Source organism: Culex quinquefasciatus, chromosome 1, assembly GCF_015732765.1.
Source record: "Culex quinquefasciatus strain JHB chromosome 1, VPISU_Cqui_1.0_pri_paternal, whole genome shotgun sequence".
Lineage (NCBI taxonomy): Eukaryota > Metazoa > Arthropoda > Insecta > Diptera > Culicidae > Culex > Culex quinquefasciatus.
The window spans coordinates 48,449,075-48,464,264 of NC_051861.1; the positions used below are offsets into that span (position 1 = coordinate 48,449,075).

A 15,190-nucleotide genomic window follows, 5' to 3' on the forward strand; every position below is an offset into this window, starting at 1 on the left:
AAACAAATTGAAATCCTATCAAAGTCACCCCGGTTTACGGTATTAAAGAGTATCCATCCAAATGAAAAAAAAACTTTTTTTGATTGCACCAAAAATTTATGATTCATGATTATGCAACTCCTTAATAAAACTACGAATTAGCTCTACTTTTTAAATATAAAAGCAAAGCAATCCACTTTAACGACCCCCGGATCTTTTGTGGTCCCTGTTGCAAGTTTCTGCTCATTTCTAGGCGTCCGAAGGTTATGTGGTGTGAGTCACCCAAATCCTCTTTTACGCAAATGGACCAACGTTTCACTTCCCCATCCGATAGAAGGCGTGATCAGACAAATCTCGTTTCCACCGGTACCGTCTGGGATTGAACCCATGCATTACTGAGGTGAGAGACTACCACGCCAACGGACTCGGCACTTGAAAACATGTGACAAGTAAACATTCCAAAAGCCAGAGGCAACTGGACCGAAAAAAAAGTAAATTGAGGTTACGCATCGACGAAAAAATAAAATATGAAAATTTTCTTTGAAAATCGAGGTGTTTTCTGAGTTGCAAAATATGTTGAATGGAATTTTTTGCAAAACTTAAATTTTTCCGTTGCAACTTGTACAACAAATACAATTAACGAAAGTCATTTTGATAAGCTTTTTTATTCGTTATTTTTTACCTCGGGAATAAATGTTGACCTTAATCGTGATAAACTGCTCCTCGCACTTGTCTTTTTCGATTTTGATACAGAATAATTATAACTTACCAACATTAGAGCTATGTCCAAAAAAAAACTAATTCTCTAAAATTCTTCATCTTATTTATTTTAGTGAGATGTGCCATTTCCTGACATTTTGAGACAATTTAAAAAAAATGCCCCTATTCCCTTCTCCCTATTCAAATTGAAGCATCGATTCTAAATTTAACTGATGAAACTGTAATTCACTTGAAGCGAAATGTAAAGTTTGTTTGGATTGTTATTGTTTGAAAATTATAAGATGTCTTTCCAGGTATTTATTTGTCATAACAAATATTGATATTTGTTTCCATACAATAAGTCAACGGTATACGCCTCAACTGTACACAAAAAAGTACAAATTCGAAATCGACTTTATCTGATCGAGCTCATATTTGGTGGAGCTATTGATACTATCAAAACATGTAAGAATCCCGATTTTTAACCAAATTGGACCACCCTTTTTTTAACACCGCCCCAATTTCGTATTTTTTTTTTTTTTCAAAAAACCTCTTTTTAAATCAGTCCAAATATGCGAACATATTGATATTCGCCCCGAGCTGTTGCAAATGTAACTTCAACACTTTCGCCGTCCTCATACTGGAACGCTGCCGTAGCTGGGCACTCAACACAGTGAAAAAAACATGGCAAAATTACATCTATGAAAGGGTACATCTTTTATGTCAGAAAAAAGCTTTAATTTTAAAATGTAAATTTACATCTGGTAGACGCTAGGAAAAAATAACCGGCGATAGCTATATCTAGCTTACTAAGTCCGCGCCCCAACCCGCACGGCCAACTCGCCGCTGTGAAAACTGTACGATCAAAGCCGACGTACCTCTATGTACCGTATATGCAGTAAATACAGTATACAATGTACGGAGCACAAAGAGGTACCCAGTAAAACATAATGTAAATTTGGAAGTTGTAATTTTGGAAGGTTGAATATTACCTCTTTTATGGTGTAATTTTACCTCAATTTAGACTTAAAAAGTGGCATTACACCAGAAAGTGGTAAAATTACACATTTCCAGAGGTAAAATTACACCTTTTTTCTGACATAAAATGTGTACCCCTTCCCAGATGTAATATTATCATGATTTTTTTTTCTGTGTACATTGGCTTTGATCTCCTTGTCCGATGGCATGTTTGTTAAGATGGACACTCTTGGCATCCATTTTTCACTGTGACCTTGAACAACTGTTTGAATAAAGAAACTCGCACTGCTGATAAAACAAGTCTGGTCTCAGAAACAAACCAAAGCGAACTGTGATTGTTCAACTCATCCAAACAATTTTCAATAATTATTGCTTTTTCTTCTTCATCTTTACAATAAGATGCTTCACGAGGAAAAAAATTACAAAAAAAATACATTTGTTTCTGTGGCCAAACCAACAATTCAAAATCAGTAAGAGTCCTCCCTCTTCCATCTACCGGAATTGAATCCTTATCGAAAAATATGCCTCATTTTACCACCGGCAAAACCTCTCACTCCTCCAAAATTCTTCCGCACTCCAGTGAGTTTTCTGACAGCGTTTTTTTTTTCTTCACCCTTGAATAATTCCAGATTAAGCAACGTTCACGATGCGCACCATGGCGGCGGTGGCGTCGGCAATCATAATGCAAATCAATCGTGGCATAGCTGGCTGCGGAACAATCTCAATTCGGTTGGCAGCGGTAAGGACCGGCCCCCGGGGGGTGGAGGAGGTGGCGGTGGTGGCGAGAAAGAAGGACGCCGAGTGGCGCAGCTTCCGGACCAAACCGGTGGCGGCGGCGATGAGGAGGAGCAGCAGCAGGTCGAGAGTGGATTTTCCGGCAGCCAAGCCTCGCCGGCCCGGTTCAGCGCCAAGTGGGACGAATGTGCCGCACTGGAGGAAACGCCCACCGATATCACCACCGGTGATGAATATGGAAATTTTGACTTCCAGGTGAGTGAGTGATCCGAGGGAGAAGGGCTAGGAAGAGTTGGGATAAGCCTATGAATTGGGCAAATTTGCAATGATCTGCACATGGGATGGGAAAACGGAAAATGCGTCTCCCATTCGTTGAATGTTATAATTTTTGGGGCGCTGCGGAAAAGTTGCTACTTTGCATTTGATGAGAGGCTTGATCCGTTCGTCATCGTTCAAACATTCATATGAATACCATGCTACATTTATGCAGGGTCTAATAGAAATGATGGAATATTCATGCGGTTGCCAATGATGGTAATTATGAATTCATTCGAGGATGATTGACTCCTGTAGGTACTCATTGAAAAGGAGAAACTGTTTTGTAGAGGTTTATGTTGAGGTTTTGCCTGATACTTAAGGATTGGTAAATTAGTAGTAGTATTAGTTGTTAGTAGTATATGGTTGGAATTATTATTTCAAAGTGAACAGATTTCTTCATGGTTTCCAGTTATAATTGCACTTATTTGCACGATTGCATATCGTTTTTTATTTTATTTTAAAAATTTACATTCAAGAATCCAGATTTTTATCTAAATCGAATCGCCTCCTCGTTTTGGCTCGCGAATAAAATTAAAAAATATAATAAATTATCATATCGATGAAACCAGAAATTACCCTCCACAGGACCTAATTGCAATAAAATTTATAGGGGCAGGTGGGGGGGGGGGGGCAGAACTGACTGGCGGGGCATAATTGGCCACCGATTGATTAAAAAATAGTTTTAGTTATTTTTTTCCATTCAATTGAAGAGAATAAAAATGTATTGTATGTTTTTAAAGGTTATAATGGCATTTTGCAAAGGCAACCATTAATAAGCACTTTTGCGATAATTTGTCTATAAGATGCCAAATATAACTTACATTCGACCCTACTATTTTCAGGACCCATTAATGTGGCCATTTTCTTGCAATTTGCAAGTTTTGAAATATGCGAATTAAATTATATTTTATTAAATTTTGGTTTTTGAATTTTTGAGTTTGGTTAAATTTTTTTGAAATTATTTCAAATGTTAAAATTTGTGACGCTTTGAGTTTTCTTTTTACTTATCATTGGCAACTTACGATCGTGATGCGAGAAATAACGATAGAAATATTACGATCGAATGCAATAAGCACTACGTTAAATGATGTCCGCAGGTACACTCTTTGGTTTCCATTCTTTAATGAAAGGAAAACACTCCTGACAGACACATGATAAATTTAATCCTTAAAACAAGGGAAAACTTGCTAGCCTTGTGATTACTGCTAACACAAGATTAATTTCCCTTCTTTAAAAAAGGAAAATTTCTCTTGACTACTTACACAACTTTTTTCAATATGTTGCAGGAGTTTTTCTTTATTGAAACAAGAAAATAATACTTTTGTTAGCAGTTATCACAAGTCAAGACAGTTTTCCCTTCTTTTAAGAAGGTAAAATTCAGTTTGTGTAAGTAAGGAGAGTTCAACCTTCTTTAAAGAAGGGTGAATTATCCATGAGGCAGCAGTCATCGTAAGTCAGTTTCCTTTCTATAAAAAAGGAAAATTCGATTTTTGTCACCTTAAATCAAATTCAGAATGTCTACTTTGAAGCGATTCTACACCCAAAGTTAAAAAACGAGATGATAGTCATAATGAAAAGAAACGTGAGGAAACTGCTATTTTGCTAGAGTATAGTCCTCTCGCGTGTATTGGAACAGTTCATCCTATTGAGTGGCTTATATGGACAAATGACCGCCACTTTGTCACCGAACCGCGGTGGCCCATACGGCAAAGGCACGGTTCAATATGCCGAAGGTCTTGGGTTCGAGTCTCGGTACCGGTACTTTTTTTTTTTTTTGATAGATGAACTTTTTTTAAAGATAACCCCATGAGTAAAGCACTATCGGTAATTTTGGGATTTATCCTCTCAGTCCACACACAGTACCATTTTACTACCGAATCGTGCTCTTTATTCTCTCGTATGCCGATGCCCAGTTTTGGGTGTAGTATTGATTTTTTGTTGAAAATTGAATATCATTATGCAAAATGAGCACCAGGGTGGTCCAAATCCGGGCTGTTTTGGGGGCTACCCCCTGAAATCATAGATTGACCCATCTAAATTCCAAGTTTGAGCTCATTCTGGCCACGGGAACCCCTCCCTTCAATCGCTTAAAGTTTGTATGGGGAAAATCGTCAAAATGTATGGAGAAACGCAACTGTTTCAGTTTTTTTTCCTGTGGATGGCGCAATAGTCGTCCAATCTTTATCAATTCTCAGATGTAGGACCTTCATTCAATTTTGAACAACTTTCCCGAAGGCACCATGATTTTAAGATTTTTTGCTGAAAAGTTATTAGCTTCCGAAAGGACCCTTTTTACGCAGACGGCTCTAAGGGGCTATCTAGAAACAATTATTGTTAAAAGCACGTGCGTGGGCACACGTGTCTTCGGGAAAGTTGTTCAAAACTCAATGAAGGTTTTACATATAAGAATTGATGAAAATTGGACGAATATTGCGCCCTCCGCAGGTAAAAAACTGAAACAGTTGCATTCTTGATATATTTTGACGATTTTCCCCATACACATTTCAAGCGATTGGAGGGATTGCACTATGGGGTTTCAGGCGGCCATAAATCGAAAAACCGACATACCCTAATTATTTTTTTGGTATTTTTTTTCGAAAATAAACATTCTAACTAAGAAAAATCCGGAGTTTGAAAGTTGTAGGTTCAAAATTAACTGAATTGCAGACCTTCAAAGGCGAAAATGGTAAGAAAAAACATGTTTTTTGACAAATAAATGATTATTTTTCATAGTTGTACTGTGTAGCTGTTTATGTATTTTTTCCTGCATCATTATATATATTCAGAAAGGTAATTGATTCAACTTTTCAATAACATTTTACAAAACACACTTTTACAGGCTAAAAAAAATAATAAAAATCAAAAAAGATGGATTTTTATTCAAAATTTAGTTTTTTTCAACTTTGTTAATGGAGTACTTTTTTTGTGTACATTTGTGCGATCTTTGAACCATGTCCTAACTTGTCTCCAAATTTCAAAGTGCACTTATGTGCACTTTTTGAGTTATGCCATTTTGAACATTTTGATTCATGCAAGAAAATTAATGATTTCGCGTATTCGCTTGGTTAAAATCACATTATTTACCTGCGGAGGCAGAAATGATGACCTGCTATGTATGTTTTGAAATTGATTTGATATTCATGACTTTGTTGGTACTTAGGTACGTTTAATAAAATTAGAAATTCCTATTCTAAGTATTTTACAGAAACGATTCGTCGAATATTCATATCAGTTCGTTGTTGTGTTCTTTTGAAAGTATGGATAAATAATACCGTAGTGTCCCTGTACGATATAACGAAGCACTATTCTGAAAACGTGAGAACTGCTTTCGAGTATATTTGTAAGAATTACAACATTGCAGAACCATCACATGTTCAACTCAGGAAAAACCCACAGAGGAAAAACTACGCATGCTGTTCTGTAGCTTCAAAACGAGGTATACAAAAGCCCATAGAAGAAGTTCATGTTTTAAGTAATCTAACGACAATCGGTTACATAGTGATTTTGATTTAGAAGAATTTATCGTGGAAAACGTGAATTTTGCAAGTGGATCTACCAAAAACGTGGACGAGAATCCATACAATGTTCCATAAAATAAACCGTCTAAAATTCTAAAACACCGCAAAAATCAAATTTTAATTGGAGGGGGATGGAGGGGGGGGGGTGTCTTCAAAGAGAGGTGGATTTAAACTCAAGAAAAAGAGGAGGGAGATTGAACGTAAATCAGAAACTAGCATAAACCGTCATTCCGTGCATCAAATAGACAGAGCAAGAATATTAAAATTCACCACTTTAATGCATGTGGCCTCAAATATATGAAAAAATCGAAAATTAAACTTTTTTTTGGAAAAATATCAAAATTCATTTGTTTTCATTATACTAAGTACAAACAACACAAAAAAGTCACAAAAAAGCAAAAAAATATTATTGGCCGCTCGCTTATATGGAAATACCCCATAGTGGATTGGTTCCCTTGGTCAGAATGAGCTCAACTTTAGAATTTAGCCTACTAATGGGTCAATCTATGATTTCAGGGGGTAGCCCAAAAAAGCCCTTATTTGGACCACTCTAATGAGCACTATGTGAAACGTCCATGATTTCAAATGGAATTATGCTAAATGACACCCATATTCCAATTTTATTTTCAACTAAGATTTTTTACATTTTCTATTATTTTATCAAAAAAAAGAATGAAAAATTTCTTGGCAAAGATAAAATTATCCAATTTTCTATTTTCTAAGATATTCTAAAAAAATCTCAGCATTGAATTTTCTTAGCGACCTTATCCCTCATATTTGTCGCGAAAGAAACTTTTCTGGGGAACGTGACACAATTGAAACAACCTTGCTTTAACTGAACATTCCACTTAAAAAATATATCAAGCTGTTCACAAAACCATCGATTACCTTATAACTTTTTGGTTCCAGAGTTTGTAGTATTTTTTTTTTGTTTGTAATATTCACTTCTGAAGAGAACCGAAGTTTGTTTAACATCTGTAACAAAAAAGGGTTCCAATTTTTGGTCAATGTTCTTCTTCAAAAACTTACAATAAAAGTTAAAATTTGCAATTGATTGATACATAATTTGGTGGATCACAACAAAAGTTTTGAAATGAAGCTAAAAGAGAATCATTGTTTTCCTATGATTTTTTGAGCATTGGTCGATCTGTAAACTGTACCGAATTTGTGGGGTGACTGCACTACCTTTTTTTGCTGTGTACCCATCCGACGCAAAACATAGTTGGTGGTGAAATTGTTTTTTTTTTCTTCTTTTTTTCTGCATTGTCTCAAATACAGTAAAGACTCAGTAATCCAAAGCCCCTACATTTTGAAGTTTCGATTATCCGAAGGTTTCTTAGGAACAATCCAATCATCCACAAAAATTCAAATATCTCAAAAATAAATTTCAACATCAAGTGCCCAAAACACCGGCCAACAATGTTGAGCCACCCTATTGTAGGTGACGTGCGCGGATGCAACCCTGCGCACAACGGTGCTGCCGTTCAAGAGAAAATTGAAACGTCACACACAAACAGTTAGTTTCTAAGCCAGCTTCGCAACAATAAAGACAAGTTCTGTTGTTGCTCGTGCGTATTTTATTTCCGGCAAAGTTAACCGGATTCGTCCCTCCTTTTCGCGTTCCCTGCTGCCTTCGTTACTCTGCTAATCCAGCCAACAAACAAAATTTCCGCGCAGGCTCAACTCAAGCGAAAGCATATACATTGGGGTCCGCAGAAACACGAGCACTTTGAGTTTTCAAAACTATATTTTTGTCAATTTTCGTAGGTCAGTAGATAATTCGACCAGACTTGCATGCGCTCTAACTCCTCTTTTAGAAGAACTTTTAAATGATTCCCAGCATGTTGTTCCAGTGATTAGAGTACACTTCATAGCAATCTTTCAAGCTCCCGAAACCCGGAGGGGTTATGTTGAAACCAAGTGAGATATTGGGTAAAAACCTTTAAGCACTTAAAGAGCTTTAAGAAGTTCTTCTTGAGAGCTTAAGAACACAGTCACATGAAAATATAGCTCAAATCGTTTTTTCAATGAACCAATGATTTCTACAGATTATTCCTGTCAAAAACAAGTCGTCTAAAACGGGTAACAAGCAAAACATTACTTTAAACAAAAACGCCATCTTGAACAAGGTGAGTTCTGTTAGGAAGAGCTCTTAGTGCCGATGTATGTCTGAAATCGACCTTGAATTATTTATATTTGTTTTCATTATTTTGTTTTTATTATTTTGCTTGAAGCTGGCAATTCATAAAAAAAATAATAAAGTCTTTTGATGACAAACTACACAGTTAAAGTTAAACTTCAGTGCTACCACTTTTCGGCACAACCATTAAGATAAATAGAATTATAATTCAGTATAAGCTGTTTATCGATTCACTACCAGTTTACGTCGCCTCGCTAACATTCTGCCCGAAAAGACCATGCAACGACGACGGGTCGAAACCATTTGTCGGTCAGGTGCGGAGGACTCGGGTGAGCTTTGGATCCCGAGGACAGCGTTCAGACGGTGACTAGACAACAAAACGTCATCAACTTGTGTGACCTCCTGCAAGTAAGGTGATATGCCATTGTCATCGTCCCCGTCAACACCAGATCTGAAAACTGAAGGGGAGCAATAGCCCATCATCATCATTGTCGTCGCCGTCGTCGTCGTCGTCATCATAACCATCATCATTGCCATTCTTTGGGCGCATCCCACTTGATGTGTTGCCGGGGGGATGGCAACCCTATTCCGACCAAAGCAAACTGACAACAGTCGACATTAGCACGGTTGTCAAATGAGAGCCCACAACAAAAGCACTAGCTGTCAAATGGTAGCCCATAACAAATCATTGTTTGGGTTTTTGATTTTAAAATTTCCCGCAATTCAAACGATAAATACCTGCAAAAACAGGTGAATTGTGTTGCTGATGCCAAATTCTATCATATCCTTGGAGATTCCATCCCAATATTGGCTGAAAATTCATATCGAAAAAAGTGATTTTTCTGTTTACCTTTTTTTGCTTTTTTCTTTTGGTCGATCAAAGTAGCGCCCGTACACTCTGAATCGGCATTACACATTTTTCAGTTTGGTTTTACACATTTGCATGGGACTTTTGAGTTTAACCAGGATAACACACTTCGTGTTACCAAAGTAATATGAATAATACTGATTCTGAGTGTTTGTTATCTGAACTTCCAAGATGGCGGCTTCTTCGCTACCCCCTGTGTGTTGCAGATTGACGTCGCTATCCTTGGGTGGGAGAAGTTGGTGCTAAAGAAGAGCGGGATTTGATAGAAAATCCGCAGACCGTATTTTTCATGGTAGATTTCGGGGTGGAAAGTCGAACCGCAGACTTTAACTATTCGTCGTTACTTTGGCATGGAGACAACGGATGTCAATGTCGAAGCAACGAACTTGCATTGTGTTTGCTTACCTAACGAAATAATCCTATTTTTTAGAGAAAAAAAAACTTTTGATGAGTTGAAGAATGAAAATGTTTTTCGCAATAACCTGACCGGGTGGTTTGCATATTGTTTTTGCTACTTTTCCTCCTTACATCGTGAAAAGAGATGAGTTGAGTTGAGTTATGCACATCCCCTACGTGGCAGTGGTGATATGAATATTTTACCATAAGGTTGGAATTTCCATATTGACGGACCTTTCCAGTACCCAAACAAGAATCATCCTGCGAGGGAAAAACAACATCACAGAATGGAGCAAATATATATTTTGTACGAAAAAGGCATGTTACTTGTTAGGACTGAATTTGATCTGTAAGACATTCAAGTACACACACGATTTTATTATAACAGTGGAGACAGTTTGTATGAACCTGCAAAATTAATTTTAGTATCCTTTGAGAAAGTTAAGCCCTAAACATTTATCAAATTCAAAAATTAAAAGAGAGTTAGAAATCAAACATTCTAGGCACGTCTTCAAGATTAGGAACTTTCTTATCGCGGAGAAAATCCGCAAATCATTCCAGGTCCTTCTCGAACGCAAAACTTCCATCCCGCAAACCCTTCCAAGCATAAAGTAAAACAATTTTCACCACTTTTAACCGTTTTCTTTCGCTCTCCCCCTCACCTCCTCGCGCAAACGAACTAACTTCTAATGAGGTTCGACTTTACGGGCTAAAAATAAAATTTTAATCAAAAACTCGCCCAACTAAAATTTACCAAAGAAGGGAAATATCTCAGAAAAAAAAACTTTTTATCGCCTATCAATCTTTCGACACCACGAGATGAACGGTGGAAAATGGAGAAAAGTCGAAACAAAAAAAAAACCTTACTCTTCTGCATTGCCGGGGGAAGCCTCGCAAAACACAAGCCAGTAGTGAAAGCCAAAAACGCCGGGAACCTTTGATGAAGTTTTCCAGAGTCGGGATGATGGTTCGGCGCAGTTCGAGAGCCAAGGAAGGGTGCTGAAAACTCGCGAGATCATCTTGGCCAGATCACACTTTGATTCAGCGTGAACTGGCTGCCGCGAGAATTTATGCCTTTTTGGTGAAAGATGAAGTTTTGCTTTCGCCGTCGGTTGTTATAAAATAGCAATTTCGCAGATTATAAACTGGGCCAAGTTTACATTTCTCCGGTGAGATAAAATCGCGGTGATGAGTTTTGGTGCTTGCGGTGGGCAATTATTTTTCGAAAGATAGTTTTTCAATATACTCTTGATGAAAATTGGCAAAGTTTAACCCGAGAAGAATTGTTTATGGTTCTCTTGTAAAAAATGTTTTTATTTTCAATTCAATTCAATTTATTTTATTAGTACATAATCAATTTACAATTCCGTATTTCATATAACCTAATAGAGTTTTGGAGTTCCTTTCAACTATGATTTGTACTATTATCCATTTTGATATAATTGGATATTCTAACAATGGATTTGGCAAGAGAAGGAAAAAAAAACTCCTAGATTTGCTAAGGAAAAGGATAGAAATAGAAAAGCTTTAAACTAAATCACAGTATGTTTTGTCTATTGAACTGCTTCGCTGCACAAGACAGCTTATCCGTTGTAGATGTACTTCATCATGAGCTCACTGAGAGCTTGGAATTGGGCGAAAAACACAGGAAGCGTGAAGAGATCATCACCGGTAACATCAGCTTGTCCCGAGGGAGAACCGCTCCCGGAAACAGCTACTCTAGCGTACGAACTTACCCAACCGGGAGGGAACGCTGGGTTGGTCGATGGAATCGCTCCTCCGCCAGCGGTTGAGCTCGAAGTCTTCGGAGGTTGGCGGGACGGTGGCGCTTTCTTCTTCTTGTTCTGCTCCTTGAGGTACTTGTTCCGCGCTTGTGCTGCTGGGCGTTTTCCCCCAGCTGGTCTTACCGCGGAAGTTTGCACCTTTCCATGGAGTGGGTCTCACCGCACTTTACGCACCGGAATTGGAGGTTGCAGTTTCTTGAGCCGTGTCCAAATTTCTGACTGATTCTTCGTGTAGAATCGCCACGTCACAAAGAAGCCGTCCAGTGCTTTGATCCACCGTAGGTCCTGAATTTTGACAGACCCCCGATCGAAGTACAGGAGGTACACCGTTGTCGATTTTGAGAGCACCTTTATCTCTCGAGGCTTTATCTTGATGCCCGTCAGGTTTTCTTCTAGGTCGGAGATCGGGCGGTCCGGATATCCCTGAAGGACGATCTTCACTGGGACCTTCTCTGCAGGGTCAAATGTGAAGAATTTGAAGTTTCGTAACTTCAACTTCTTCACCACGGTACACGGTACGACACGTGTAAAAACGATGAATCGGTGACGTCACTGGGCACGCTCCTGTGCGCGATGGCGGTCGATGCGGCGTTGGTGTGTTTACCTTTGTGCACTATGCCAGTAGAAGAACTTCGCGGGTTTTTCGAGACCGCACTCGAACTGCCACGGCCACGACCAGCCTTTGGCATGCTGGAGGAGCAAACTCGCGGGTTTTTATTTCAGTAGTTTTTATCGTCGTATCAAACAATTGGGTCCTAAAATGAAGCTTAGATTGGTGATATTATTGATTACAGCGATAAAGCTTATTTTTCTGAGTACAATGACCCTTTGTACGACCACAAAAAGTTTAAAATTGATTTTTAAATCAATTTTGAAAAATTAACCTCGCGGTCCTTCTTGACAGAAAAGCTCCTACTTGACAGCTCGTTCCAAGGGGACCATAGTTGATCCATCGAAAAAATGTTGTCTTGTCAAAAAAAAAATTGTGTTAAAATGAAAAAAAGTGATCAGAAATGGTTTTTAATCGTGTTTTTTACCGTTGTACATAAAAATTGACATAGGGTACCCAATTTGGAAAAAAAATATAAAGGAAAGTTTATTCAAACATGATAGTTAGTTTGTTTAAAATCTTCTTTGTAATATTGGTTATCTCATTGAACAAAAATTCAAAGGATATGGAAATCAGCAAATCAGAAATACCACTCGTTTCAATTCACCTGGTTCACGGTATAATTCAGGGGTGCTCAAAGATTTTGGAGGCCGGGCCAAATTTGAAACTCAAATGAGCTTGCGGGCCAATTTTACAGAATAGATTATTTAAAAAAAAATTAAACTACTTAATTTTAATTTAAAATACTAAAAAATACAACCATATGTTATTTTCTTTTTAATTTCTGTATTTTTTTGAATATTTTCGTTACTAAAAAACAACTAAAAAACAACAGAATCAATATTGTTAATATTATTGTTTAAGTATTTGAAAAAAAGTTTGCAGCTAAATGTACTTGTGTTTTCAATTTTGATATTTCGAAAATGGTGACATGTAATCATCTGAACAATGCATGTAACGACGTAATTTTATCCTCAATTTGAGAGGTGAACAATGAAAAATCGTTAAGAGCCAGAATTTTATCAATTCAATGATAAAAACTAACTTAATCCACCTACGTGGTTGGAGCCTTCCTCACTTATTTCCAACAATGGCTGATGTGATGGAATTGTACAAACATTTAATCTATTTTTTAGATTCGGAATAAAAAAGTACATAAATATTACTTAAGTGGCCATACCTCGAGACAGGGTTGCCAGATCATCAATGTTTTGGACTTGTTGAACAGGTCTTTTGATAACCTAACCAACGATGGGACGGATGGTGGATCCGGACATAGTTTACATACGTTTAAATTAGATCCAGCTTCCAAAAAGTACATAAATGTCACTTAAGTGACCATAGCTCGAGACAGGGTTGCCAGATCTTCAATGTTTTGAACTCGTTGGGAAGGATTTTTGATAATCTAAGCAACGATGGGTTGGATGGTGGATCCGGCCCTAGTTTACATACATTTAAGTGAGATCCGGCTTCAAAAAAGTACATCAATATCACTTAAGTGGGCATATCTCGAGACAGGGATGCCAGATCTTCAATGTTTTGGACTCGTTGGAAAGGTCTTTTGATAACCTAACCAACGAGGGGTCAGATGGTGGATCCGGCCCTAGTTTACATACATTTAAGTGAGATCCGGCTTCAAAAAAGTACATCAATATCACTTAAGTGGCCATATCTCGAGACAGGGTTGCCAGATCTTCAATGTTTTGGACTCGTTGGAAAGTTCTTTTGATAAGTTAACCAACGATGGGCCGGATGATGGACCCGGACATAGTTTACATACAGTTAAGTGAGATCCAAATATATGTGAAAATACATTTTTATACATAACTTTTGAACTACTTATCGAAACTTCAATCTGTATAAAACTCGATCTATGGGACCCTAAACCAAGTCGAATGCAACAAGTTCGGGTCAAATCGGTTCAGCCAGTGCCGAGAAACATGAGCTAGTTTGTTGGTCACATACATACATACACACACACATACACACACACATACACACACACATACACACAGACATTTTTTCAGTTTTCGATTCTGAGTCGATATGTATACATGAAGGTGGGTCTACGACGTTTTTATACGAAGTTCATTTTTAGAGCAGGATTATAGCCTTACCTCAGTGAGGAAGGCAAAAATGTAAGAAAATGTTTTAAGCACTCGCAATTTTAAGTCGTAGGAGAGGAGAGGGCTGGTCGACAAAAGCTTTGTAACATATTTTCAACAGCCTTCTTCCACCGATTTCAACATTTTGTTGGTAATCAGATTCGTTATCCAACTGTCATGATTACGAATCTCGAGGGAAGGTTTCTAAGTACAAAGTAATTTTGAGGGTTAGTTCATAATAGGGTTATTGAGCAATTCTCTGAGATTTCGGTCATTCAATTTTTTTTGTATTTTTTAATCCGGCTGAAACTTTTTTGGTACCTTCGGTATGCCCAAAGAAGCCATTTTGCATCATTAGTTTGTCCATATAATTTTCCATACAAATTTGGCAGCTGTCCATACAAAAATGATATGTGAAAATTCAAAAATCTTTATCTTTTGAAGGAATTTTTTTATCGATTTGGTGTCTTCAGCAAAGTTGTAGATATGGATATGGACTACACTGAAAAAAAAATGATACACGGTAAAAAAAATTGGTGATTTTTAAGTTAACTTTTTGTCTCTAAAACTTGATTTGCAAAAAAAACACTATTTTTAATTTTTTTTTATTTTTTGATATGTTTTAGAGGACATAAAATGCCAACTTTTCAGAAATTTCCAGAATGGGCAAAAAATCTTTGACCGAGCTATGACTTTTTGAATCAATACAGATTTTTTCAAAAAATCGAAATATTGGTCGCAAAAAATTTTCAACTTCATTTTTCGATGTAAAATCGAATTTGCAATCAAAAAGTACTGTAGTAAATTTTTGATAAAGTGCACCGTTTCCAAGTTATAACCTTTTTCAGGTAACTTTTTTGAAAATAGTCGCAGTTTTTCATTTTTTAAAAATAGTGCCCATGTTTGCCCACCATTGAAAATAATATTTTTGAAAAGCTGAGAAAATTCTCTATATTTTGCTATTTCGGACTTTGTTGATACGAGCCTTAGTTGCTGAGATATTGCCATGCAAAGGTTAAAAAACAGGAAAATTGATGTTTTCCAGTGATCCCCGTGCACC

The 15,190-nt window shown here is 37.3% G+C and overlaps 1 protein-coding gene across 5 annotated transcripts in view; it reads left to right on the plus strand.

Moving 5' to 3' along the window:
- LOC6034954 (alpha-mannosidase 2) overlaps window positions 1-15,190 on the plus strand; it is a 213,071-nt gene that overhangs the window by 179,173 nt on the left and 18,708 nt on the right. For all 5 annotated transcript variants that reach the window (XM_038265543.1, XM_038265492.1, XM_038265637.1 and 2 more), the window contains one exon: window positions 2,286-2,646. In XM_038265543.1, coding sequence (XP_038121471.1) covers window positions 2,286-2,646 — 361 coding nt within the window. The remainder of the gene's footprint in view (window positions 1-2,285; window positions 2,647-15,190) is intronic.